Source organism: Alosa alosa, chromosome 19 (genome assembly GCF_017589495.1).
Source record: "Alosa alosa isolate M-15738 ecotype Scorff River chromosome 19, AALO_Geno_1.1, whole genome shotgun sequence".
Classification (NCBI taxonomy): domain Eukaryota; kingdom Metazoa; phylum Chordata; class Actinopteri; order Clupeiformes; family Clupeidae; genus Alosa; species Alosa alosa.
The window spans coordinates 16,615,100-16,641,674 of NC_063207.1; the positions used below are offsets into that span (position 1 = coordinate 16,615,100).

The following is a 26,575-nucleotide window of genomic DNA, read 5'->3' on the forward strand; positions in this document are numbered from 1 at the left end:
AATTGTAAACATCTTTATTTGTGAAGTTTGTGAAGCATGGATCAAGTACAGAGCAGGGAGTCATTGGTGTTTTAACTCATTCTGTTAGCTGCATTGCTGACTAAGTCAGGCATACATACTATGGAGCACACTGGGGAGGGTTAATGTTATTGTGTTAATTCCTGGGGCAGAAGAGGCAGAGGGTTGAGAAATATGAACTCCACAGGAGGGCAGAGGGGGGTTCTCTTGAAGCTTGGCCACTGGGTGATCCATTCCAAGCACTCTTGACGAGGCTGCACAGCAGTCGCCTCTTATGCAACAGATACAGTGGCAGCCAAGGCTAGATCAAATTTTATCACCACAAGCACAACCAGTAACCAGCGATAACTGTCCTCTTGACATAATCAGTAGTGATCTCTTTGGATATCCATTTGGAAAGACACTTTAAGTCAAAAGTCAATTTGGATCTATGTAAGAATGACCATGGCAGGCAATTACAGTGCCCGAGACAGCACTATTCTGTCCGACTTCCTGTATCTGCAAACATTTCCTGTGTATTTCATGACAAAATGAAGGAAAGACTGACTATCTGTCTGCATGATAAGGGAACACTCAAGTCAACAGTTTGAATACTTGATGTTTTTTTCCTTAAGACAGGAAACCAACAGAAACCAGAGATACTTTAAGTGAGACAATCAAATACTTGTTCAGCACAGTCCTTCAAACATTTCTCCAATCAATACCTCACACCTAAAAGGTAGATAAAGCTGGAACAAAAGTGCTGTTGCAAAGATTATGTTGAGAGTGATCAACAGTGATCAGTGCCTAGGTGATCAACAGTGTTGCAACCTGACACAATTGCAACCTCTAACTTGTTGGCATTTTGTGTGAATGAGGCCATTGTGACTGCACCCTTGTGGCTGGCGCTTCAGGAGACCCCCTATGGGAATGACTTGTTTCAGGCTTATCAGCATGAGAAGGAAGAGAAAGCACAAAGCCAAGCTCGGACGGGTAAGCCGTCCCCAGTTTTTCACAGTTTCACAATGGCCATCATGCAGTCAGTCCATGGGCAGTAGCAGCCAGCCTTAGAGTAGAAGCTGTTCAAAACCCCACGTCCATACTAAAAGTCAAAGCAGATGAAGAAGACCCCCCGCACACACTAATAAATCCTATAAATTCACACACATAACTTCATTCATTTGTTACAAGGCCAGTGCATATCATAAAAACAAAGACAATTGTCCAGCATGAAACAACAATCATCTTTCACAAACAGATACTTCTGTTAACATCATTTTCCCTTTCACATGTAAAGAGTGAAGTGTTAGAGGTTAGACAGCAACCATCTTAAAATGGCATATATTAAAATGCTTTACAGATGTATACCCTGGTTATGTTCTGAGGAAAATTAAAACAAAAAAAAAAAAAAAACTGGGAAATGCCACTCTGGAGTTTCCTTGTACAGTACTTCCCATGACTAGTATGCAATACATACACACTATCTCTTGAATGTAGTACAGTACTTCCCATGACTAGTATGCACTACATACACACTATTTCTTGTACACTATCTAGTACAGCTACTCTTTTCCCATGAGTATGATATTTACATAATTCCCTACGTCATCCTCAAAGCTACTTTGACATATAGTGATTCTCATTCGGTTGCATATACATGATAACGGTGTCACAGGCTGTTTCTGATCAATCTGTTCTTAGAGGAGTACAAAACTGCAACAAGTCTAACCATTTTGTCTTGATTTCTCAATACTATGGGTATCTGGACTTGTTTGATTCAGAACACTATGTCAAGTAAAGTTAATAACGGCCATGATCAGTCCTCCAGTGTCTCTCACTTTGTGATGGTGACTGACTTCTCATAATTGGTACCTCACAGATCCTTTTAAAATAATTCCTTCTTGTAATAAAAAAGATAATGTCTTTTAGAGAAGATGTAATAAATTATTCCACAATTAAAATGGGTAGATTAAGACCAATTTTGATGAGCTACAATATCAGTTGAGTGATCATAAGTCTGTACAGCATAAAACAACAACCACACTTGAACCAGTCATGCCTACCAAGCATGGCCAATCCCTTTTGTAACCACATGGTTATTTACACAGGCTAGAAAGAAAACAATTAAAGTGCATACTAGCCAATCAAACCCAACCATTTCAGCAGTGGCATGGTGTGACTGGACACACAACACAGGGCTCGTGGTTGGATAAGGGGCTACAGAACGAAACAGCATAGGAGACAAAAACGAAATAACCGAAATTAAAAACTAAATAAAACTTCACTCTCTTAACTAGGAGTTGAGGGAGCAACGGAATCAAAATGAACCATAGAAGACGGAAGACAAAGAGAGTTGTAAACAAAAGCAAAGCCTTCATCAGTACGCCAAAGAGTTCTATCTGGATGACGGCGTGGTTGGAGGCTGGGGGGGGGGTTAGATGACCTCCCACTCGTCCTCCAGGTCATCGGTGCTCAGGGAGCCAGTGGATGGGTGCGGTTTGGGGCTTTGGGGCTGCAAAGCCTTTGTGAGGCGCTGGGTCAGGCAACCGGCTGGAGTCACTGCCCACAGCTCATCCAGAGGAGTCACTGATGGGAGACAAGCAAGAGGTAATCAACATCAGCACCAAAAGACATGGCGCGCGTGCACGCACGCACGCACACAATTTTATTTTAGCCTGTCATTCTGAAATGGAATCTCGTATGTGGATGGTGGTTGTCTCACCTGTTAACCAGTTGACCAGGCCAGGGATCTTCTTCCAGTAGTCGCCTGCAGGATTTTTGTCTGTAATTCCGTACCGCCGAGCCACCTCGCCATTGGGGCACCGCACCCACACCGTCCTCATGCTCACAGCCAGCTGGCTGGCCTGCAGACCTACACACAGACGGACAGGCGGACACAATCAGACAGGGAATATACCAAATGTTGTAGTATTTCCGTTGCATTTCAGTCACATTGTTGACAACCAACTCAAAATCAGCGTTTAACACAGTTTTTTACACGGCTCTTCACAATGCAAGTAGAATGCTCCATTGACTTGAATGGGATTTCCCAAAGTTCTAGCGGTCATTATTTTCGAGGAAAAGACCTCTGAAAAAAATAATGACTGCTTTTCGTGCTTCTAATTCAGGTCTTTCATATCTCTACGCAAGGACTGGAACTTCATTCAAAAGTGAAAGCTGACAGTTGATCAGCTGTGTTCTAAAGAATGTTTGATTCAAGTTCAGCGTGTGCTGTTGCGAACTACAGTATTTGTTTCTCAGCAAATGCCACAATGAACGGTAACACATAGGCTAGGCTATGTAGGCTAAAGTCATATCGTGGGGAGTTTATTATTTCGTTTTGGCAAGTACCGTGTAATAAGCGGGATAATGTATAGAACGCCGGTCATTATTGGGAAAATAAGTCCCTTCTCCGCTGCGTGTCGGGGTCCGGTTCGCCCTGTTGGGACTTATTTTCCCAATAATGACCGCATTCTATACATTATCCCTTACATAGATCTTGCCAGTTCTGTAATGGACAAAAGTAAATAAACTGAATCTGTGACTCAAAAGACATTTTCTGGCCAATGTGAGTGTGTGTAAACATGAGTGTGTTTATGGAGGATACTGGAGGATGGAGGCACATAAGGATGTGCTTGTGTGTTTGTATGTGTGTATATATGAGAGAGAAATCTGAAAGTACAGAAAAATGAAGTGATGTACCTGGAATGTGTTCCCAGTCTGTGCCCACCGGCATCTCATCAGTAATGCCCACCCTCACGTGCACGTTGGCCCGGCTGTCCAGTGCCCACAGCATGCGGTCATTCGGACTGGTGTGGACCCGAACCAGCTGCACTCCAACCGGCTACACACACACACACACACACACACACACACACACACACACACACACACACACATACACACACACAGAAATCAGTGTAAATCAAAAGACTATTTTTATAACAGTATCTTGTAATGAAAAACTGGTGTTTTGAATGATTACAGTACTTAGATGTTAAAGTGAAGAGTGTCACACAAGCCGTAATTTAAATCAATCAAGTACAATATATAAGATGGTATAAGATAAATCCGAAACACCTCAACAAATACATGACAACACATGTTTTCGTCTGATCACGATAGTCTGTAAATACCATGACCTGTAACCATGCGAACCATGAACGAGTTAAAGAAGAAACACGTGTTTGGAGTTTTCACCCAAGAGCCTGTTAAATCTCACTGGCACTGAGACACCACAAGGTGTTGAGCTCTCTGCCGGGGTTGGGTACAGTACTCTTCAGATAGCAGCTCCACTCAGTGACGTCAAATGAGCCATATTTGTGTATAGGCTCATACATACCACTTTTCCACCAGAAGATTTCTGAGAGCTATGTCTGTGTGCAAGAGAGTGTGTGTGTGTGTGTGTGTGTGTGTGCTTTTAGATAACACCAAGACAAGCCCTCAGACTCAAGTCATGCCTGCCAGAGTCTTGTGAGGAGGTCATGGACCTTGGAGTTTACTTTCTTAAGAGTGTGTTTTCTGTGAGTGGCGTCACAGTAAAAACTGTGTGAATGAAAATGAGGGGGGTGTTCCTACTGTTATCTAGGGAAAAAACACACACGCACTTCAATCAGCGGCCAAACCGTCTCTTTAATCAAGTCATATCAGGTCTTTCTTGAGGATCAAGGTCTTCTTTGTCTTTAAGATTCTTTGTCCATTTTGTTTGTGTCTGTGTGACTGTGCATATGAGACAGGCGGACAAACTCTGTATCTATTACGAATAAGGACAGGTTGCAGAGTATGGGAGTGAGCGAGTGAGAATGTGTGTGTGTGTGTATGGACATACGTACCAGCGCGGGTGACTCGATGCAGATCCAGGCGGGGAGCATCATGCTGGGATTGAGCGGCTGAGTCCCCACCCTGAAGTAAACCATCCCGCACGAGTCACACCCCCACACATTCTGGCTCCCGCATGACAGACTCACCAGCCTGGCGCGACCTGCATGAAACAAACACAAACACACACACACACAATCAATACAAAATATTAACAGACTTGTCAAAAAGCAAGCCACTTTTATGGTATATACAGAACTCCTGAAGTGAAATTCAATACCTTTTAATACCTTTTTTTAATACCTTCTCCAAAAAATGTAAAACCTCAACGCCAAGGTGATTTTCGTTGGCAAAACCTTTCTTTGTCAAATTTAGTAATTTTAATATATTGATCGGGGTATGAAATTAATTGATTTCGAATTTCAGTTCATACCCATCTGATCCTATTCAATCAGATTCAATCCTATTTGTATAGTCTACTGATCGAGTGAAGATTTTGCGGAAGGGGTCACATTCCAGGAGCGGCTATTTGGATATTCATTATTTAAAAAATAGTTATGACATTTAATACCTCGTAAAATTGTGATTACTACATTTTAATACCTTTTAATGGCCTTAATTTTTGCTAAGTTGATTTACTACATTTTAAAACCCTGAGGACACCCTGACTTTACACACCCAATACACTGATATACAAAAGCATAGAGAAATGGTTATTTGACATTATATTAAAACAAATCAGCATGTTAAGCAGGAAGACCCACATCACAGCCTTATCATTTACACACAGAACTCCTCCTTTCTCTGGCTCCTCTGGGGCCTATCAGAATGTGTGTGTGTGTGTGTGTGTGTGTGTGTGTGCATATTTGGCGTGACCCTTCACCATCCTCCTCCAGAGAGCCCCACCATGGCTCAAAACATGCTCTCCTTGTGACATGCTCTATTCCTGTCAATGTCCTGACAAACGATGACCACCATCAGGATGCTCCTCTGGCCCAGAATGCTCACGTGCAGTTTAAAAAAGGTAGAGACCTCACCCTACCAACAACGCCAGAAACCAGACCCCTCCACAACAGCAGACGCCAGATTCTTTTTAGAGAAAAAAAAAAAAGAAGGCAGAAAGTAGACCACTGGGAAACGGCAGCGACCTGAGCCTAAAGCGTAACTGGGCCAGGGTCAGCAGGACAGGTCCCTGGATGGACAACTCTCAAGGTGTCTCACAATATCTCGTGAAACGTGCAAACGCTGTGAAATCCTATCAGTACCATCTTGTCATCGGTCAGGACCCAGGAGTCTTCCTTGAAAGTGCTTTTGCTCTGAGATTTTTCACATAAGCACAAGGGGCCGATTTTCCGTTCATGGATTTGCCTCCAGAGTAGGCTAACGTTTAAGCCAAGAAAAGTCCGTAGCTGTTAGGAATTTTAAATGGTGGCTAAGGTACATGAAAAGATTTTGAGGGGGGAGACCCAGGTTAAATTCAATTTCTAAACTCGTTTGATCATGTTAATAGGTATATATTTGTTGCATGACTCGTACCGTGTAAAAAAATGTATACTCGTTACAGAAATGTGCTGAAGTTGTTTAACTTCTGAGAAAGAACTGAGAAAGTCCTGAATTTTACATGATGGTCTATTAAGACCAATGGTTTTTGGCCTCCAGAGCCCCAGTGTGTCGCAACATATGTGCTGACTCTAAAAGGGGTCCAAACTAAAAGAAAACTTCTCCACTGAACTCATTCCCCACTGAAAACCTCTCCACTTTTACTTTAGGACTAGGCTTAATCCATGCACGGGAAGCATCTGGGTCCACTGTGGTGCTGCTCCAGCTGATTGCTAAACTGTCTATGCCAGTACACACTGAAGCAGACTTCTTATTCTGACTGACTGCAAAGGGCTTTACACTACTGTCTCAATACTAGTACAAAAAGGTAATTCAGACTTATGGCTGAAAGCCATTGTGCTTTGGGTATGAAAACTGCCTGTTCTTACTTATGTGAGTGTGTGTGTGTGTCAGAAGCGGGTCAGGTACAGTAGTCATGGATAACATGTGGATGGACAATGGAGCCTTTACAAGCTTTGTTTACGTTACTAGGCCAGTTGTGACTAAAACAAAAGGCAGTGCTGTTTATTTCTTTCTCATGTGCGTGGCTTGGTAAAACAGATCCTTGTCTGCACAGCAAACGGAGCACTTGTTGATTCTGTGGCCATTTTGCTGATGACTCTTTCAAGGAGCTGTAGGGTCCTGACGTAATATTTGGGGTTGGGGTGTGTGGCCACTGAGAGGGTGTTGGTGACGGAGGAGGACTCATCATATGTCCAGTAGCACGGAGGAACAGGCTAAAAATGACTGGCTCATACAGATCCTGTTACACAGACACACACACCTCCCAAAAACGGGCATGGGTACAGCTGCCCATCACATGCTCCTCTATTTGTAGACCAGTCCCAGACACATATACATTCTCACACACACACACACACACACACAGCAAAAACACAGCGTTCCAGGATGTCCTTTCAATCTCATCAATCTCCTGCTACCCCATTTCATCCACACTCTTCTGTTTAGCTCTCCTTACTCAATCCAACTTCCGCAAATGCACACCCAACTACATATGGGTGTAGTTCTACATATGCACCAGCAACATTAGAACAGAGTTTTAATGTTGCTGGTGCATATTCTCCATACAGCTTTTCGAGAAAAACTTGTTTTGTTATCATTTTTGGCACTGCCACAATCGCTGCTAAAATAATACAAGAAGCAGAATAATTTCAGCAATAACTGGTAAACATAATAACATTCATACAAACAGTCCGAAGGCAGTGCAATGTCAACCTATAGGAGTCTGTAAAATACATGCACATAACACATAACCTTAGAAATGCACATAACCTTAAACATACACCAACATGATGGTGACATATATTGAACCTTGAGACCTTGCATGGGGACAAGGCCATTATTATGGAACATGTCTCATGCAAGAACCACCTGGCCTTGTAAAAATATAAACACGTCCCTCAACAGAGAGTCTGGATATGTGAGAACCCCGCAGTGTCCCCACAGCACACCCCAGGCCGAAATGTACACCGATCAAAGTAGAAATGTCACACGGTGTAACTACAGGATGTGAGGACCATGACTGACAACTGCATCTCTGTCACGGCAACCTTTTTCTCTTCCAAAGCCTTACATACAAAAGTATGTAAATACCAGACAGCATAGAGTGAAAGAGTGTGTGTGAGTGTGTGTGTGTGTGTGTGTGTGTGTGCAAACATAAGGTATAGAACAGAAGTAGGTCAGCGAGAGGCATTATTGCCAATATGTGGAGCATTCATTGTCAACTGATCTGGGGGTGTGGCTCAGGGGAGGGGGTGTGTGGCTCAGGGGAGGGTGTGTGTGGCTCAGGGGAGGGGGTGTGTGGCTCAGGGGAGGGGGTGTGTGGTGGTGGATTGCTGAGGTGACCTGTCTTGTTCCAGCGGAGTAAACAATGTTCCCCACGCAGCCTGGCGTCACTCCTGACCTCAGCGCGGTGTACCCAACACAAAAACAGACCACTGACATTTCAGCCGGCTCTTCCAAGAATGTGCCCAATTTTTGTCCCTGCAGCAGGACGTTGGGCTCGTTTATGCACACGGCTTTGCCCAACAAAAACATGTCAAATTGCTAATTTATTGCAGTGAAGTGCACTGAAATGGTGTGATTAAATAACTTCAACAGCTGGTCTAGGGAAATCAGCTAGTAACCAGGGTTTTATTGATGCCACCCCCAACACACACACACGCACACAAACAAACACAAACGCACACAAACACACACACACACACACACAGCTGATCTAAATTTAACACCCATGTGACCTAGAGGGTGTCTGCTGTTTACTCTGCTGATGCAACAGACTTTGTACATGTGAGTTTCTGTGTGTGAGAGAGCATGTGAGTGTGTGTGTGTGTGATGCTTGTGTTTGGAAAGAAAAGCCTCATCCCATGCCATATGAGAGGAACTCATGGCAGTCTTCGGATATGTGTGTATGTATGAGAGAGGACTGCCAAGTCCCCATAGTGGTTTTGCCTCTAGGGGTAAGGGTTGAGGGTCAACCCCAGGCCAGTGGACGAGCGCTGCGGGGTGCAGAGGTGTCGTGGATGTCCATGTGCACCAATGGTGTGTCTAGGATGTCAATGTGCACATGATGGTGTGCGTGAGAGCTTGTGTGTTTGTGGACTTGCATGAACGATTTTGCAGATGCCCCAGCACACACAGTAACAGAAGACTTATGCTGACCACAAGACCAGGGGTAAGGTGCAGTGGAACTATGCATGCAATGCTTCTCTTTTATAAATATATACAGTGGTGTGAAAAAGCCTTCCTGATGTTTTTCACACTTAAATGTTTCAGATCATCAAACAAATTTAATTATTAGTCAAAGATAACACAAGTAAACCCAAAATGCAGTTTTTAACCCATTCGTGCTGGATGCTGCATGACGCAACATTCTATCTCCCGCCGGTTGCTGCATAGCGCAACATTGAATCTCCCGCCGGTTGCTGCATAGCGCAGCATGCTTTTTATTTCATGTTTCTGGGTGTACAGAGGCTTAGATATAAAGGTTTTGGTAGACGTTGACAATTCTTAGTATTTTTTCAGAAAACCCTCAGGAAATAAGGTTATATAGTCTAGAAAACCATAGGATTCTATAGGCGTTTTTAGCAGGCATTTTAGGAGTAAATGGGTTAAATGAAGGTTGTTATTATTAAGGGAAAACAAAATCCAAACATGTGTCACACAGGGCCGTGTAGGTTTGGATTTTTTCCCCTTAACCCATTTACTCCTAAAATGCCTGCTAAAAACGACTATAGAATCCTATGGCAAGGTTTTAATAAAAGAGGAAAAATCAACACTTTATTGAGTGTAAGATAAGAATAAGATTGCGTCACGCTTTGCGCCACCTTGCACAGGGTGCACGATAGAGGCCTTTAACTCTTTAACACTGACTGTGCGTGCTTACAGTTTTAAACTCACAGTTTTTATGTGCACACATATTGCATTTGTGTGTGTGTGTGTGTGTGTGTGTGTGTGTGTGTGGATGTGTCTGCGTGTATGCTTGTACATGTGAGTGTGAGACTCAACACCTACCAAGCTGGTTGAGGTCCAGCAGGATCCAGTGCATGCCCGTGGGGCAGCCCACGCTCAGCGGGCGAATGTGGACGCGGCCGTGCTGGTCCAGGCCCCACAGGGCGTCCCGGCAGGCGGAGAGGTGCACCATCTCGGTCTCCGGTGGGAGCTGGACGGTGGAGGGGCGCAGCTGTGGGTCCCCATCCCACATGCAGAACAGATCCTTCCTGCTCTGGCCCAGCCACAGAAAGCTCCCTGCACACACACACACACACACACACACACGCATGCACAAACACACACGCGCACACACACGCACGCACACACACATGCACACACACACACACAACGCAAATCACTGAGCCATCACTAGTGGTTACTAATGGTGCTGCTTATCAGGGTATCGAATGGCCTTCTGTCTGTGTGTGAGCAACTGGCTTCAAATTAATACTATATTTTGGGGCGAGCTCAACGGCAAATGAGACACAAATGAGTTGCTTGAGGATTTCCAAAATATCAGAGCTGCAGCAACTCTTAACAGCAGTAGAGCAGTTAAGAGTAGCAGAGCAGTTAAGCAGAGCAAAGGGCACTGAAAAAGGCAACTAGTACTATTGTATCTACTGTATGCCAATGCTTAACAGAAACTAATTACAGATATCTCAATGAACCACAATGACATCAATAATCGCTCAGTCGCTGTGGATAAAAACATCAGCTAAATGATTAAAAGACAAATTGTGATCGCACTACATGAACTTGCATATAGTACTATTTGGTCACAGGAGGCAAATTTTATAATCATCTCACAAAACCCATACTTGTTGGCCATTTTTTTCTTAGGCGACTTCAATTCTTAATCTGATCAGACCCCTTTTGAGAGTTTTTCCTACCAAATTTGATGCTTTTATCACAAAGTGATACATTTTTGTGCTTAACTTCCCTACTATAATTGATGCTTATGACCATCCAAGCATACAGTAATCTATTGTACCTACCAATCCGAATACTTCAACCTGTCAATGAAAAGTACTAACTGTGGCCATTAAATACTATAAGAGAGTTATGGTCAAAGAGGTAGAAGAGGACTGCCACACTTTCTCCACCAGGACAGAAAATGTTGTTGTTTATTTATATCAGGATCTATGTAGCTGCTACCTATACAAATCTCTTACAAATGTTATTGCACCAACTTATAACAGAATTGCTCATGTCCACATTATTTCAAGTGTATAAGAGTGTTTCAGAAAGGGTGCATGGCTTTTGGTAATCATGTGAATTAGTAATTGTACAGAATAACAAGGGTGTGGCAGTGTGTTTAATAACTGGTTGGTTAGTTTGCATGAGGGTGTGTGTGGGGTTTTCACCTTCTTTAGAGGGTACAGCTGAGGAGAAGACAAACGCCCACTTAGTGGCAGATGCTGTTCCTCTAGGGACCACAGTCCTCCAGTAAGTACCTGTAGACACACACACACACACACACACACACACACAGAGAAAGAGAGATGACACAGATGGTCTTGCAAAGAATGTGCTTTGCTGAAGGTTATGGTCCAAAGGTATGACAGATAGCTGAGCCCTTAGGAAACAAAAGGGTGCATGATAGCCACCTCAGATAGGTGGTTTATCAGTGAGTCATTTCACAAGCACACACATCAACATTTATAGTTCTAACATGCTCTAGACAAAGAGCCTCGGTAACATCACACCCTACCATTTGAGTGAGTGAACACAAAATTGGGCTTTCCATGTGATTGGCCATGCCTAGACTAAACCGGAATAGCATTGGCTGTCTCGAGCTGATATGATGATTTGATTGGCTATCACAAGGTGATATGATGATTTAATTGGCTATCACAAGGTGATATGATGATTTAATTGGCTGTCTCGAGCTGATATGATGATCTGATTGGCTGTCATGAGCTAATGTGATGATTTGATTGGCTCCGCTCAAGCGGTGCTGCCCCTACCTATGAGGCTGCCCTTGGCCACGTGGAAGTCATTGCGTCCGGAGGCGATCCAAACACCACTGGCGTTGGTGCTGACCAGGCTGGGCTGGCACTGCGAGTGCTGTGAGAGGAATGCCACGCGCAGGCACTCAGCCACGCGCTCCACGGGGGCCCGCGTCGCCGTGGCAACACTCTGTGTGGCGTGGATGAGCGTCTGGAAGAGGCTGCCCTGGTCGAACACGACGTAGTCGGTGATGCTCACCTGTACACACACAAAAAAGAGGGTTGGTGAGGAGAGGTCAACTGAGGGTCTATTCACAGTTAGAATGTAGTGCTGAGTCAGGGCATTTAGCTGCTTCCCATTGATTCATTACATAACGTGGAGCTTGCAGCCCTATCTTCATCATGGCTCAGTATAGGTTCAGGAAGTTTCACATTTGTCTTTCATTCAATAGCTTATGTAAGCTTGATGATGTTTGTTTGTTTGTTTGATGTGTGTTTAAAATCAACCAAAGTACGCTTGAGCTGAGAAACCTTTGACCTGTTTTCTAAGGATGAAAGTACATTTAGGAGGTGTTCATACCCTCTATTCAGTTAAAAATGTATAACTTTATACTGCACCAATCAAAGAAGAAGCACCCCCCCCCCTTACAAATTCCTGGATCATTCAAAATACATGATAAATATATCCTTCTATCTGAAACAAACAGATCTCAAGATCACTACATTTACTAGTACACTCACTCACTGATATATAATCTAGGCAACTGTGGTACACTGACAATATGTACCGGTATGTATGGGCTGACAACAATGTATGTATCCATTCAGGATTTATGCAAGCTGTATTCCATAGGATGTGTTAAACATGTCTATTTCTGTGCCATTCACCTGCCACCAGTGCTGGTCCTCTCCCTGGGGCAGTTTGGTGGAGATGCCAGTCCTGAACCACAGGCCTCCATTGGTGTCCAGAGCCCACAGAGTATTATTCTCTCCCAACGCTATGCACATTGGCTCCAGGGCATGGTTCTCACTACTCTCTCACACACACACACACACACACGCACGCACGCACGCACACGCACACACACACAACCAGACATAGACAGACACAGACAGACACAGACAGACACAAAAAGACATGTTAGGTTATCCGTTTTGTAATAAACAAAGTCTGATTTCAAAGAGCTTTCCCCAAAACCAAAAGGTGTTGGCCACCTGATTTTATCATTCTTCCAGACTTCTCCCTCGGGGCAGTAGGCGTTGAGTCCCTCCCTGTAGAAGAGCGCCCGCTGTTCGCTCAGTGCCCACACCACCCCGCCCCTGGCACACACCTGTGCCAACGGGCACGGGCACTCCACCTTCACCGACCTCGCGCACGGCCGGTCCACACTCAGCCCTGCAAGCATAGCCACTGCAGTGAGTACACACTCCATACACACACCAGTGTTTCCCATACATTGACTTATTTGTGGCGGCCCACCACAATATCAACATTGACCACCACACAATGATTTTCCAGGTTGAACTAGGTATTGTGCTTAAATTCTGGTTAGCATCATAACCAGCTCGCTAGTTTGTTAAAACTGTTGTATTTAAAAGTTAATTCTGCAAACCAACCACCACAAATGGAATTCAATACTGTGGGAAACACTGCACACATTCCACACACACACACACACTGTAGTGGAGTGGAGGACATACAGAGTGCACAAAGCAAATTGAACAAAGCAAATTGAATAGACTGAACTGAACTATGAACCATGGTCATAAATGCCTAAACACCATCTTGTTTTAATCTGGCACAGATCAGGCACAGATTAATAGGGATTATACTGTGCAACAATACATGTAAATCTTTAAATCTGAGATCAACTCAGGTATGCATTAATGTATATGCAATTTGAAAGAGAAATATGGCAAAATGACTTGCTTGTCTCTGGAGTTACTTGAACTCTCTCTCTCTACAGTAACTATGTTGTGTTTGTGTGCTGGGGGTGTCTGATCTTCTCGTGTGTGTGTCCAGCTGGCTATGCGTGTGACCTCTACGATGCTGTGTGTGTGTGTGTGTGTGTGTGTGTGTGTGTGAGTGTGTGTGAGAGAGAGAGAGAGAGAGAGAGAGAGAGAGAGAGAGAGAGAGAGAGAGAGAGAATCTGAAAGAGAATGTGTAGCTGGCTGGCCAGCTGGCTGTATGACCCCTCTACCCTGTTTTGTATGTCTATTTGATTGTGTACTTGCTGTGTGTGACCTCTACTTAGCCTATGTCTAAGGCTGACTGAATGGGCTGTGGGTGTGTGTGTGTGTGTGTGTGTGTGTGTGTGTGTGTGTGTGTGTGTACGCTTGTGAGTGTGCTTCTGATCTTGAGCTCAGGCTAGTTATGTAATGTTTAAGCAATTCATTCACACCACTGCAGCAACTTGTCTACACACACACACACACACACACACACACACACTGCAGAGGTTCAACGTCACACTTAACTAGAACACTAAGACTCCCTCCTTCTCACGCAGACAAAACCCAGTAGTTTTAAACAGTCCTCACCAAGTCATCCTCATAAACTTTAGGAGATTAGCATGTCCTAAGCAAAAGGTATATGAAACCTGGCATCCTATTCTACTACACTACATTAGGCTAACACTGTATATAGCCTTACATAGATATTAACAAATATTATGGTATCAAATTTTTATTATGGTTAATATCAAACAGATACTTGCGGGGGCATAGCACAAGATCCTATGCATAGTCAGTCCTGATGATGGACCCCCATAATAAATATAACAAAATATATTACAGACTTTTCAACAGTCCTCCCTCCCCTTGGGGCCCTAGTAATCAGTATTGGTCTTTACCCCCAGTCTGACTCCCCTGGATACTTGACAGAAATGTAAAACCAACTCATATACTGTACACATTCAGAGAAATACACCTGAATGGAGAGGACTTCCTGCAAAACAATTTGAAGACTACGATGAATTCTGAATCTATAGCACCATCAAGTGGAGTCAAGAGGAACTGTTAAACACAGACACTCAAAGCCTGTAGATTCTGTTGTAAGTTCTTGACATGGAACTCTTTGTGTGTTTTTGTAGCCTTTTGAAGGTGATCTCATTGTGTGACAGAACATGACTTGTACAGACCAAAATGGTTTTTGTGGTGTGTTTGTGTGTGTGTGTGTGTGTGTGTGTGTGTGTGTGAATGTTTAAGCAATTCATTCACACCACTGCAGCAACTTGTCTACACACACACACACACACACACACACACACACCGCGCGCCGCGCTGCAGCACACACACACAACCAGACATAGACAGACACAGACAGACACAGACAGACACAAAAAGACATGTTAGGTTATCCGTTTTGTAATAAACAAAGTCTGATTTCAAGAGCTTTCCCCAAAACCAAAAGGTGTTGGCCACCTGATTTTATCATTCTTCCAGACTTCTCCCTCGGGGCAGTAGGCGTTGAGTCCCTCCCTGTAGAAGAGCGCCCGCTGTTCGCTCAGTGCCCACACCACCCCGCCCCTGGCACACACCTGTGCCAACGGGCACGGGCACTCCACCTTCACCGACCTCGCGCACGGCCGGTCCACACTCAGCCCTGCAAGCATAGCCACTGCAGTGAGTACACACTCCATACACACACCAGTGTTTCCCATACATTGACTTATTTGTGGCGGCCCACCACAATATCAACATTGACCACCACACAATGATTTTCCAGGTTGAACTAAATTGTGCTTAAATTCTGGTTAGCATCATAACCACGCTGCGCTAGTTTGTTAAAACTGTTGTATTTAAAAAGTTAATTCTGCAAACCAACCACCACAAATGGAATTCAATACTGTGGGAAACACTGCACACATTCCACACACACACACACACTGTAGTGGAGTGGAGGACATACAGAGTGCACAAAGCAAATTGAACAAAGCAAATTGAATAGACTGAACTGAACTATGAACCATGGTCATAAATGCCTAAACACCATCTTGTTTTAATCTGGCACAGATCAGGCACAGATTAATAGGGATTATACTGTGCAACAATACATGTAAATCTTTAAATCTGAGATCAACTCAGGTATGCATTAATGTATATGCAATTTGAAAAGAAAATATGGCAAAATGACTTGCTTGTCTCTGAGTTACTTGAACTCTCTCTCTCTACAGTAACTATGTTGTGTTTGTGTGCTGGGGGTGTCTGATCTTCTCGTGTGTGTGTCCAGCTGGCTATGCGTGTGACCTCTACGATGCTGTGTGTGTGTGTGTGTGTGTGTGTGTGTGAGTGTGAGTGTGTGTGAGAGAGAGAGAGAGAGAGAGAGAGAGAGAGAGAGAGAGAGAGAGAGAGAGAGAGAATCTGAAAGAGAATGTGTATGTCTGGCCAGCTGGCTGTATGACCTCTACCCTGTTTTGTATGTCTATTTGAGTGTGTACTTGCTGTGTGTGACCTCTACTTAGCCTATGTCTAAGTGACTGAATGGCTGGCTGTGGGTGTGTGTGTGTGTGTGTGTGTGTGTGTGTGTGTGTGTGTGTGTACGCTTGTGAGTGTGCTTCTGATCTTGAGCTCAGGCTAGTTATGTAATGTTTAAGCAATTCATTCACACCACTGCAGCAACTTGTCTACACACACACACACACACACACACACACACACTGCAGAGGTTCAACGTCACACTTAACTAGAACACTAAGACTCCCTCCTTCTCACGCAGACAAAACCCAGTAGTTTTAAACAGTCCTCACCAAGTCATCCTCATAAACTTTAGGAGATTAGCATGTCCTAAGCAAAAGGTATATGAAACCTGGCATCCTATTCTACTACACTACATTAGGCTAACACTGTATATAGCCTTACATAGATATTAACAAATATTATGGTATCAAATTTTTATTATGGTTAATATCAAACAGATACTTGCGGGGGCATAGCACAAGATCCTATGCATAGTCAGTCCTGATGATGGACCCCCATAATAAATATAACAAAATATATTACAGACTTTTCAACAGTCCTCCCTCCCCTTGGGGCCCTAGTAATCAGTATTGGTCTTTACCCCCAGTCTGACTCCCCTGGATACTTGACAGAAATGTAAAACCAACTCATATACTGTACACATTCAGAGAATACACCCTGAATGAGAGGACTTCCTGCAAAACAATTTGAAGACTACGATGAATTCTGAATCTATAGCACCATCAAGTGGAGTCAAGAGGAACTGTTAAACACAGACACTCAAAGCCTGTAGATTCTGTTGTAAGTTCTTGACATGGAACTCTTTGTGTGTTTTTGTAGCCTTTTGAAGGTGATCTCATTGTGTGACAGAACATGTGACTTACAGACCAAAATGGTTTTTGTGGTGTGTTTGTGTGTGTGTGTGTGTGTGTGTGTGTGTGTGTGTGCGTGCTTGTGCAAAGGAGATGGTTTGCTTGTACCTGTCTGCAAGTACAGGTCTCCATTGGTGCGAATGATCCAGGCTGTGTCCTCGCTGAGGGCCACGCAGGCTGTCTCTGTCAGGGCCTTGTACCAGTGCCTCTTCCCCTTGATGGTGACCTTACCGCAGGCATACGCCGTCATGGTCTTCTGTTCCACCTTCCATAGCAGAGCACCTGGAGAGACAGCAGCCCTTTGAACCTACAGTATGCTCTCACACGGAATCTATTCTTCAGCTAATGTCCACCATATATCCCGCAGCATCAGTGTCTATTCCATTGGAATGGAAAATGGAATCATCAGAGCCCACAATGTCATTACAGTCTTTGGGCAAGTCTTAAGATCTGTATAAGATCTTACATTGTGATTTTGTGATTTCCACTCAAAAAGCTCTCAGAAGTACGCAACAACTTCTTCCCCTGGCAGCTAATGAAATGGGTTAAGTTGGTATTTCAAACACTTCTAATTCAAAAGAAAAAACAGAAAATGGCATTTTATGTAATTCAATTCCATACATAGGAAAACATCTCAGCAGTGCACTGCACTGTCAATTTCCATTGCATCAATTAACCTATCCGCTCCTCTGTTCATGCTATTAAGTTCATGACTCCAAACTCAAAATGATCTGCAGAACGCAGGCACCACTACAATGACAGGGAGCATTGATATTTCTTATGCGTTTCATCTGAACCTTGTCTGTCTTAAGAAGCAGCAAAATGCAGTTGTCCTCCGGACCTGAGGGGGACAGTGCCACCTGCTGGACGTTCTCCTCAAACTTCTGCCAAGTGAGCCCGCTGTTGGGCAGTGGGCTGCAGTAGAGGCCGCCTTTGAAGTCCAGACACCACACATGCCGCTCGGTCACCACCAGGCTCAGGATGCCACAGCCGGGGCCTGAGTATCCCATCCAGCTCTCTGCCAACTGGACAAGCGCGCAGAGAGAGAGAGAGAGAGAGAGAGAGAGAGAGAGAGAGAGAGAGAGGAGAGAGAAAGAGGGGGAGAGAGAGGAGACAAGGGGGAAAGGACAGGAATTACCATTTCAGTTCCACAAAGTGTGGTCAGTGAGCTGTCCAAGTAAGCTCAGGTGAGAACAGCACAGAGCTCTCACTATCAGCAAATGGAAGTAAATGAAATATTGATAAAGCTATTTCACTTACTTGTGTGACATCTGAGGCACTTGTCCAGTTGGCTACTGATGTTACTGACACGTGTTTTTTTTTTTTTTTTATCTAAGGGGCAGTAAGTACAGCAACTTATATTATCTTAAGACTAAATGGGCTCATCATAGTTCATACCTGATCTGCTTTGTGTAATCTGGACTCCTCTTGTGCGTTCTGCTTGGCCCCCTGCAAGTTCAGAGCGTCCAGCCCATCCCTCAGTCGCTCACTGGAGGCTGAGCCAGGTAGCCCATGGCCGTAGATGTCCTCCTCGTCACTAGAGGGCGATGGAGAAGGCTCAGGCGATGGAGAGTATCCCAGCGGTCGGATGGGGAACTCCAGATCCAAGGCCTCTGCGTGCAGGGGATGGGTAGGGTCCGAGGAGTTGGCGTCGTCGGCAGGATCTGTGAATACTGAACTCATGTCCTCCATGGGCTCGGGCGCCTCGGATGCCTGCATGTAGGAGAAGGTGCACTCCAGTAGCAGGTCCACATCCGGGGTCACCACCTGGGCCACGTCAGATTTCGCCTCCTCCGACAGGTCCTCAGGGTCAGGTTGACTCTCAGCTCCATCTGCCGAGTCGCTCTTTCTGTCCTCACCCTGTTTCTGCTCAGCCAAAGCTGCTGAGTCAGGCCCTGCTCGCTCGACGCCCACCTGGCATTCCATGTCCTGGGTGGCGCCAGATGGGGTGGCAGACGCGTCTGTGTCTGCTGCGGTGTCCTGCGTGGGGGCAAGGGGGTCCAAGGTGATGTTGGAGTCGGTGGTGGTTGTTGGCGTTCTCTCCTGGTCGGGCGACACGTAGCTCTGGAGCTCCAGGCTGCTGTACAGGAGGCTGGTGGGGTCAGAGGGGGGCTCGCTCAGGGGGGTGCTGACCGCCTCCCTACTCTCCCCGCCGCACCCCTCACCCGCGAACATGCTCTCTGACCAGCTGCTGCGCTCTAGCACACGATTCCCACGACTACCACTCTCTGCGTGGCAAAATGAACATGAGACAGAGAGGCAAGCTCGTTGGGAGTTCCGTATAAACATTTCGTTCAAGCAATGATTGTTACACGGCATGCATGTGTACATTTAGTTGCATGGACATACACTTGAACTAATCTATGACAAACAAGCACACGCACGCACGCGCACGCACACACACACACACACACACACACACACACACACACACACACACACACACACACACACACACGAGAACCCTCACCTTGTCGTCTCCTCTTGCCCCTCTTCTTCACCCTGATGGCCTTCACTACCAGCTCCTGCTGCAGCTCCTCGGGCGTCAGCATGCTGTAGCGACTGCTGGAGAGGTCAGAGGTCGAATACTCGCCTGTGCCCGGCACACTGTCCCACGAGGTCAGCGAGCTGCTGCGGCTCCGTGACTCACTGGTGCACATGCTGGTGCCCAGGCTGGTGCCCTTCAGCGCCAGCAACTCCCCCGTCAGGCTGATGCCACGGTACGCGTCGGTGCCCACCGGTGTGCCGTCCTCCTGCACCTCCTCCACCTGCTCCACCTCCGCCCTCTCCTCGGGCTCGGCGATGATGGCCATCGTCCTGATTGGCTGAGCCATCTCCACAGCGCCATTTGGCGGGAGCAAGACGGTGGGGGTGGAGAGAGGGGAGGTGAGACGCATAGAGAGCTCCGACACTAGGAAAGGAGGGATGAAAGGAGCAAAAAGGAGAAAAAGACAGAGAAAGAGATGAGCAAGCTTGGAGCAAGCTTGGAACATCAACTGCAGCAACAGACAGAGTCTTGTAAAGTAAATTTAAAGTACATTTTTTTCTAAGGATAATCGTTTGTCAATAGCATTAATATAATGAATAAATTACTCCACTCACAGCTTGAGGACAGGCCCTCAGGGCAGTTGGAGATGCGAACAATATCCCGATCACCTTTCAGAATGAAGATCTCATTTTCTGTACAGGAGACGGACACAATGTCCCCACTACTCTCCAGTCCACCAATTATGACCTAGGATTTAAAAATAACCACAAATATTCTATATTTAAAAGATTGAATTAAGACATTACATTTAGATGACTTTCAGATAAGATTATTAAATAATATTACATTATCCAGTGATATGTAGGTTTATAAAGTGATTTTGCTGGCAATAATATAGGCTAATCACTTTAGCGCCTGCATCTGACTCAGAGACGCAGAGAAAAGGACCTTGACAAAAAAGCCCCTGGGAATGCAACCTAGAGCCTGTTCTTTTATTAGCTTAGAGCTGCCAGACATGGCTCAGTTGCCTCTGCAGTTGACTCTCAGTTTTTAACAATGCTTGTCCCAAAACAGAAATTATCCCTGTGCTAAGTGAATGATGGCGTCTATGACAAACTGTGATTTATAACATAAAATACTCCAAACAGTTTTTATTAGTAGGGGTGTCACAAATTTCTCTAATCAAATGTATAATGCATGCATGCCAAGAGGGTTGAAATGCGGCGCGTCATCATGATCTCCACAAACTTTATACTAGAGCCACTTAAAAAACACATCAACTGAACTCAAACCCCCTCTGCTTCTCTGAAATCACGGGTGTGGAAATATTTTGAAGTTCATTCATTCACATCAGTTAACACTTATTTAGGTTACTCAACTTTGCAAGTGAAGTTCTAGTCCAAAATTACTTTATGGCATAAAATGCACAATAACAGTGTAGTATTCTTGAGCCTCTTTGGAGTGTGCCATCAAAATCAAATTATCACTGTGTTACCTCATCACTCCGTGTTATCTCATGTAAATGTAATTCAGGTTTCTAGGCCAAGTATACTTGCGTATACAAGGTATTTGATCTCTGCATTTATCCCATCCATGAATTAGTGAACACACAGTGAACACACAGTGAGGTGAAGCACACACTAACCCGGAGCAGTGAGCTGCCTTGCTACAGCGGCGCTCGGGGAGCAGTGAGGGGTTAGGTGCCTTGCTCAAGGGCACTTCAGGCATTCCCACTAGTCGGGGATCAAACCGGCAACCCTTCGGTTCCAAGCCCGAAGCCCTAACCAGTAGGCCACGAATGCCCCGAATTGGCATGATTTTATTTCAGTTAGCCTAATAGCTGGTTTGGTTCGCATTGAGAGATGATCTTATGGAAAGTACCCCATGCCAATTTCTAGGTATGGTGAAGGGTATGTGATGATGTGGGGCTATTTTAATTCCAAAGGCCAAGAGAGCTTAATCAGGATGCATAGTATCCTGGATCCATTAAATAACTGGCCTTTAAAAATAAAAAACTGCCTGCCTCTATGGGAATTTAACATAGGGGGGTGTATACTTATGCACCCTGTATTTTAATGAAGAACATTTATTACGATACGATACATTATTCATTCACAAAGAAAATTGGTGTCCTTAAAGGTTGGATTTTTCCTAATTTTTTTAATTAAGGCATTAAGATCAATTTTCAATATTCCTCTTATTAGTTATCTTTAGCATGGGGTGAATACTTATGCAACCCACTGTAGCTGGAAATAAGGCAAAAAAAGTAAACAACATAATATTATGTTGTTACATTTTAGATCTTTTTAAATATAATTTATAAAGATCTAAAATGTAATGAAATCAAGATGAAATTTAAATTGAATCGAGGATTGGAGAATCGTGACAACCCTATTTCTTAGTTTTAATTTTTTTTTTCAAAACTGCAAATAACTGAGTTATTTGTCCCAAAAGTGAGGCCGCTGAGGCTTGTGGGTTACCTGATTGGTGCAGTCCAGGATGTAGACGCTGTACTCATTCCAGCTGAGCACCCAGCCCTCCTTCAGGAAGCAGCTGACCAGGCCCAGCTGCCGGTCGGGGGGCCGGTAGCCACCCGTGGGCCCTGGCCGTGGGAAGAGCTGGAACTGGGGGACCTCCTGGTTGAAGAGGGGCCTGAGCACGTGCGTGTCTTCCACGCGGCCCTTCACGTCGGTGCGCCACAGACGCAGGCCGGGACGTGCCGCATACACCAGCAGGTCACTCTGCTTGCACAGCGCTGGCTGGAAGCAGGCCCCAAACTTGCCATTACTGAGAGAGAGAGAGAGAGAGAGAGGGATGAGGATAAATAGACAGAGGAAGAGAAGGTAAAGGGGTATGAGCGTGGACAGACAATAGATAGATAACCGAAAAACGGGAGAAAGCACAGGGCGGCAGAAAGAAGATGAACAGAGAAGATAAAGGAAAGCAGAAAAGAGAGGATGGACAGGGAGAGAAAACGATAGCAGTTTAAATCAGCTCAATGGGAAAAGCTGAAAAGACATTAAAAGGCATGCGATGCATGTAAAGGCATTTAAAACAATGTAGGGGTGAAAAAAGGAGCATACAGGATACAACATGTGGAGCCATCATTTAAATAACAGGCAAAGTAAAAAGTCTAAAGTGTAAGAAACGCTAACAAAATAACTTGCCAATTAACGGGACACTTTGCTCAGCCTGATCATTCATTAATTTGAATTAGGGCCTATAGAGTGAGTTAAGTGATAGTCTCTGACTCTAACTCTGAATACTCTGATTGTCTAACACTCTGTAAAGCGCCATGAGACATGTGTAATGTTTTGGCGCTCTATAAGTGAAATTAAATTTGAATTTAAATAGTGGACTGACATAAAAGTATGGGAAACACAAAAGAACATGACAAAAGTGTGGGAAACACTGATGATGATCTATTCAATCATTTTACCTCAAAAAGCACTTATTTAATGTTACACAGCATTTGTTACTGAGCATATGGACTACAAGTGTTCTCTCTCACTCTTAGCTTGTGATATTACAACTGGGATATCAAAACAGCGAAAAGAGGCAGTGGAGCTTGTGAAAACAGTAACAACTGCCAGAGGATCTGAGATGTAATATCCTAATCCTTAGCACCAGTAACCACACACAACAGCATGCATGCAGTGGGGTACCTCTTGCGGGGTTTGGTGCCCAACTGTTGCATAGTCTGGTCCTGGGTGTAGAAGAGCAGAGATCTGTGGTAGGTGGAGACCAGCAGCACTCTCTGACTGTAATCCAGCTGCACAATGGCTGAAGGCTCCTCCAGCAACACCACAGGGTTACACACACCCTGGGGAGAGAAAACACACACACACACACACACACGTTAGGTTATCTGTTTTGTAATAAACAATAATATTCTTGTGTGCCTTTCCTGAAAGCGTGTTAGAGAAGATAAAGGAAAGCAGAAAAGAGAGGATGGACAGGGAGAGAAAACGATAGCAGTTTAAATCAGCTCAATGGGAAAAGCTGAAAAGACATTAAAGGCATGCGATGCATGTAAAGGCATTTATTCAGCCCTTGACTCAACTCGTTTTTTATTACTGGCAACTATTTCAAACACATGAGAATTCATCTCATATAGCACCATGCTAAGATTTGCCGCCTCCCTGCCTTGAAAATGGAAGTAAAAAATTAGCATCTATCGTCAGGCTACTGCTCTGAATATTGATCACTCTAGGCCAATACACTCCATTTTACGTGTCAGTTTTGAGGGTGAGGCTGTGCTGATGTGATTGGGGGAGAGGCCTAACACCTGGCCACATAGTGCAGCTGGAGCATCACCTGATCCAAGTCGACCGCGGAGAACACCACTTTGCCCTTGTCGTCCCCAGAGAACAGCTTCATGCCGTTAGCGCTCCAGGCCAGCGCGGTGATGGTGCTCTTGTGCAGTCCGACTACGTCGAAGCGCCTCAGCTGTGGGGAGAGAAGAGGCAGGTTAATTAACTCTGACCTACTCATGCAGCCTGACTAAAATTAATTACAGTATGTGCTGGTCATGGTGGAATCGGTGGGTGAGTTAAGCAAGACAAATGTTTCCATAAAACAACAAGAGAGTTTTGTAATGAGATTAGCTTAACCTATCCCTGCAAGAAAAGTGCTGGTCAAATCCAGTGATTCTGTTTTGAGATGCCATAGAGAATCTCAATTTTCAAGTGAACAGAAGCCAAAAGAACAGTTTGACAATGTCAAATGACATTTCTTGAAAGAGTATTGCAAGTCAATGGGATAAAACTCTTTTCATCTCATTACATCGGAAATTGCAAAGATGAACAACAAAGAATTATTGTTATAGAAACAGCCTTCAGCCACTTGCCTGCTTGTTCCTGCCAGGCAGTTGAGAGACAAGCTGAAAAAGTGTGACACGACCAGACGCCGTGCCAACAGCGACCAGATCATCAAAACAGCTCAGCAACTTCACTGCTGTAATGGCCTCTGATTTTCCCTGGGAAAAGGGGAAAAGGGGAAAGTAAACCTGAAATCTCACAAAATCCCAGAGAATGTGATTGAGAAAGTTGAAGTTGGCTTTAAAGTATTTTGGCAAAAAAATGTGTAGGTAGACCATTAAGCTGATGATACACAAGGTGACCTTTTGAGCAGTGTTCCTGAATATCGTTGTTCTGGCACACTCCCACTGATACTGGGGTACTTCATCGGTAGGCAAATTTTCATTATCATCATGATTAGAACACATGGAACAAGTTATGTGGCTGTCCAGCAACTTTGCTCAAGAATTTGCCCCATGTCTCATCACTTTTAAACTTTGTTTCAAATAGGAATGTGTTTCTCTGCTGAGCTCACCTCTAGATTGTATTTGTTCATCTGACTGACTCGCCTGCAGTACAAATAAAGCATGCTAATACTGCTGCCCACTGCGATGTAGTCACTGTTGCTGTCAAGGGCCGTCAGGTAGACAAGCACAGAGCGGAAACCCTTCTGGACTTTGGCAGGGATGGCATTGAGCAGGTAGTAGAGGGGGCAGAACTCCCTCAGTGGTGCAGTGGGACTTGGTGTTGCCATGGCAGCTAAAGAGGGGTCTGCTTCTGTAACATAAAAAGTGCAAAACATATATGAAATAAACCTTAAGAAAAAAAATTAGTCAGTTACTTCAATTACTTTTTGTTAGTAAACTATCACTTGTGGGAAAGTATATCGTATGATGATACACTTTGAGCTTGTGTTAGGAAGTCTCAGTTCTATCAGGGTTGTCTAGTGGGGGGCGTTAACATCCTGTAATCAAAATGATGGCTAGATCGACTGCATGTGGATAATGTTAAAAGTAATGACGCAGAAACATCTTAGTGCTGACTTTCTGCTCACTCATACCATGCAAGGGTTCTCAATGAATTACAATCTAACTGTGCCTTGCACCTGACAGCAACTGCACTCTTGACAGGCACTCACACGTGTAGACGATTCATAATTGCAGTTTGATTTTAAGGTGGAGGTTGCATAGAGTGCATTGAGTTAAAGTAGAGCTTAAAACACATCTGCGTGAACTGCTAACTTGGACAGACAGAAACCTGACAGCACGAGTTCATCGGACATCAAGCTAGCTCGTGTGCTAGCTGGCTACAGCACACGCCCTGACACTAACGTTACACTAACACTATACTGTGAATAACCAACAAAAAGGGGCATATTAAGAAATTATAAATAGGATTACAATAATAATCATGTCCCTGTCATGCACACGCAAATCAGTCTGATTTCGTTTGATCTGTCGATATCTGTAACATTTCGAACAACTGCCCATACTGTCAAACAACCAAACGCTATCGCTAGCTGGGTTGACGATACAACCAAATAAGACATTACGGTAAATGTCAACAAACCATCTTTGTCAAGTAATTAACACTAGAACACTTAGAATGGTGAACCCCTACTGATTTAACCATCAATATAGTAACATGCACAAGAACAGAAAACAAGTCAAGTAACGTTTTGGTCTCACACACCCGATTCCATAACAGCAGCCGTTATCAGGCTAACGACCAGCTGTTAGCCTGGGGACAGCAAGTCAGCTACGTTACCTGCTTAGCCGACGTTACAAGTTGTAAAATCATTGACAATAAATGTCAACATTTACAACAAACTTACGATCGGTAACAAATCTTCTGTCCTTTTAAGGCACAAGTAACACAACAAGTTGGCAACGGTGACCGAAGACATGAAAGATGCGGATCATTGTTGACAATGGTTCAACAACAAATGCACGTATTCTTTTCAGTCCAAAACATTGGACATTGAGACCATATCTTACACAATACTGCCACCAAGTGTGTCGGAGGGTCAAAGGAAAGAGTTGTGGGGGGGTTATAATAATATAATAATTATTATTATATTTT

At 44.4% G+C, this 26,575-nt stretch overlaps 1 protein-coding gene across 1 annotated transcript; it reads right to left on the reverse strand.

Annotated features, from left to right (window-relative positions):
• Nucleotides 1–26,466, reverse strand: tecpr2 (tectonin beta-propeller repeat containing 2). Its single transcript, XM_048227440.1, has 20 exons — nt 26,186–26,466; nt 25,029–25,270; nt 24,544–24,672; nt 24,012–24,143; nt 23,360–23,517; nt 22,175–22,481; nt 20,309–20,441; nt 19,677–20,117; nt 18,605–19,434; nt 18,048–18,231; nt 17,315–17,488; nt 15,300–15,480; nt 12,765–12,906; nt 11,895–12,135; nt 11,292–11,381; nt 9,949–10,182; nt 4,830–4,978; nt 3,700–3,841; nt 2,720–2,869; nt 1–2,583 (listed from the first exon to the last, which is right to left on the reverse strand). The coding sequence occupies exons 1-20, from the start codon at nt 26,193–26,195 to the stop codon at nt 2,432–2,434; spliced, it is 4,221 nt and encodes a 1,406-aa protein (XP_048083397.1). The 5' UTR covers nt 26,196–26,466; the 3' UTR covers nt 1–2,431.
• Nucleotides 26,467–26,575: the final 109 nt, after the last annotated feature.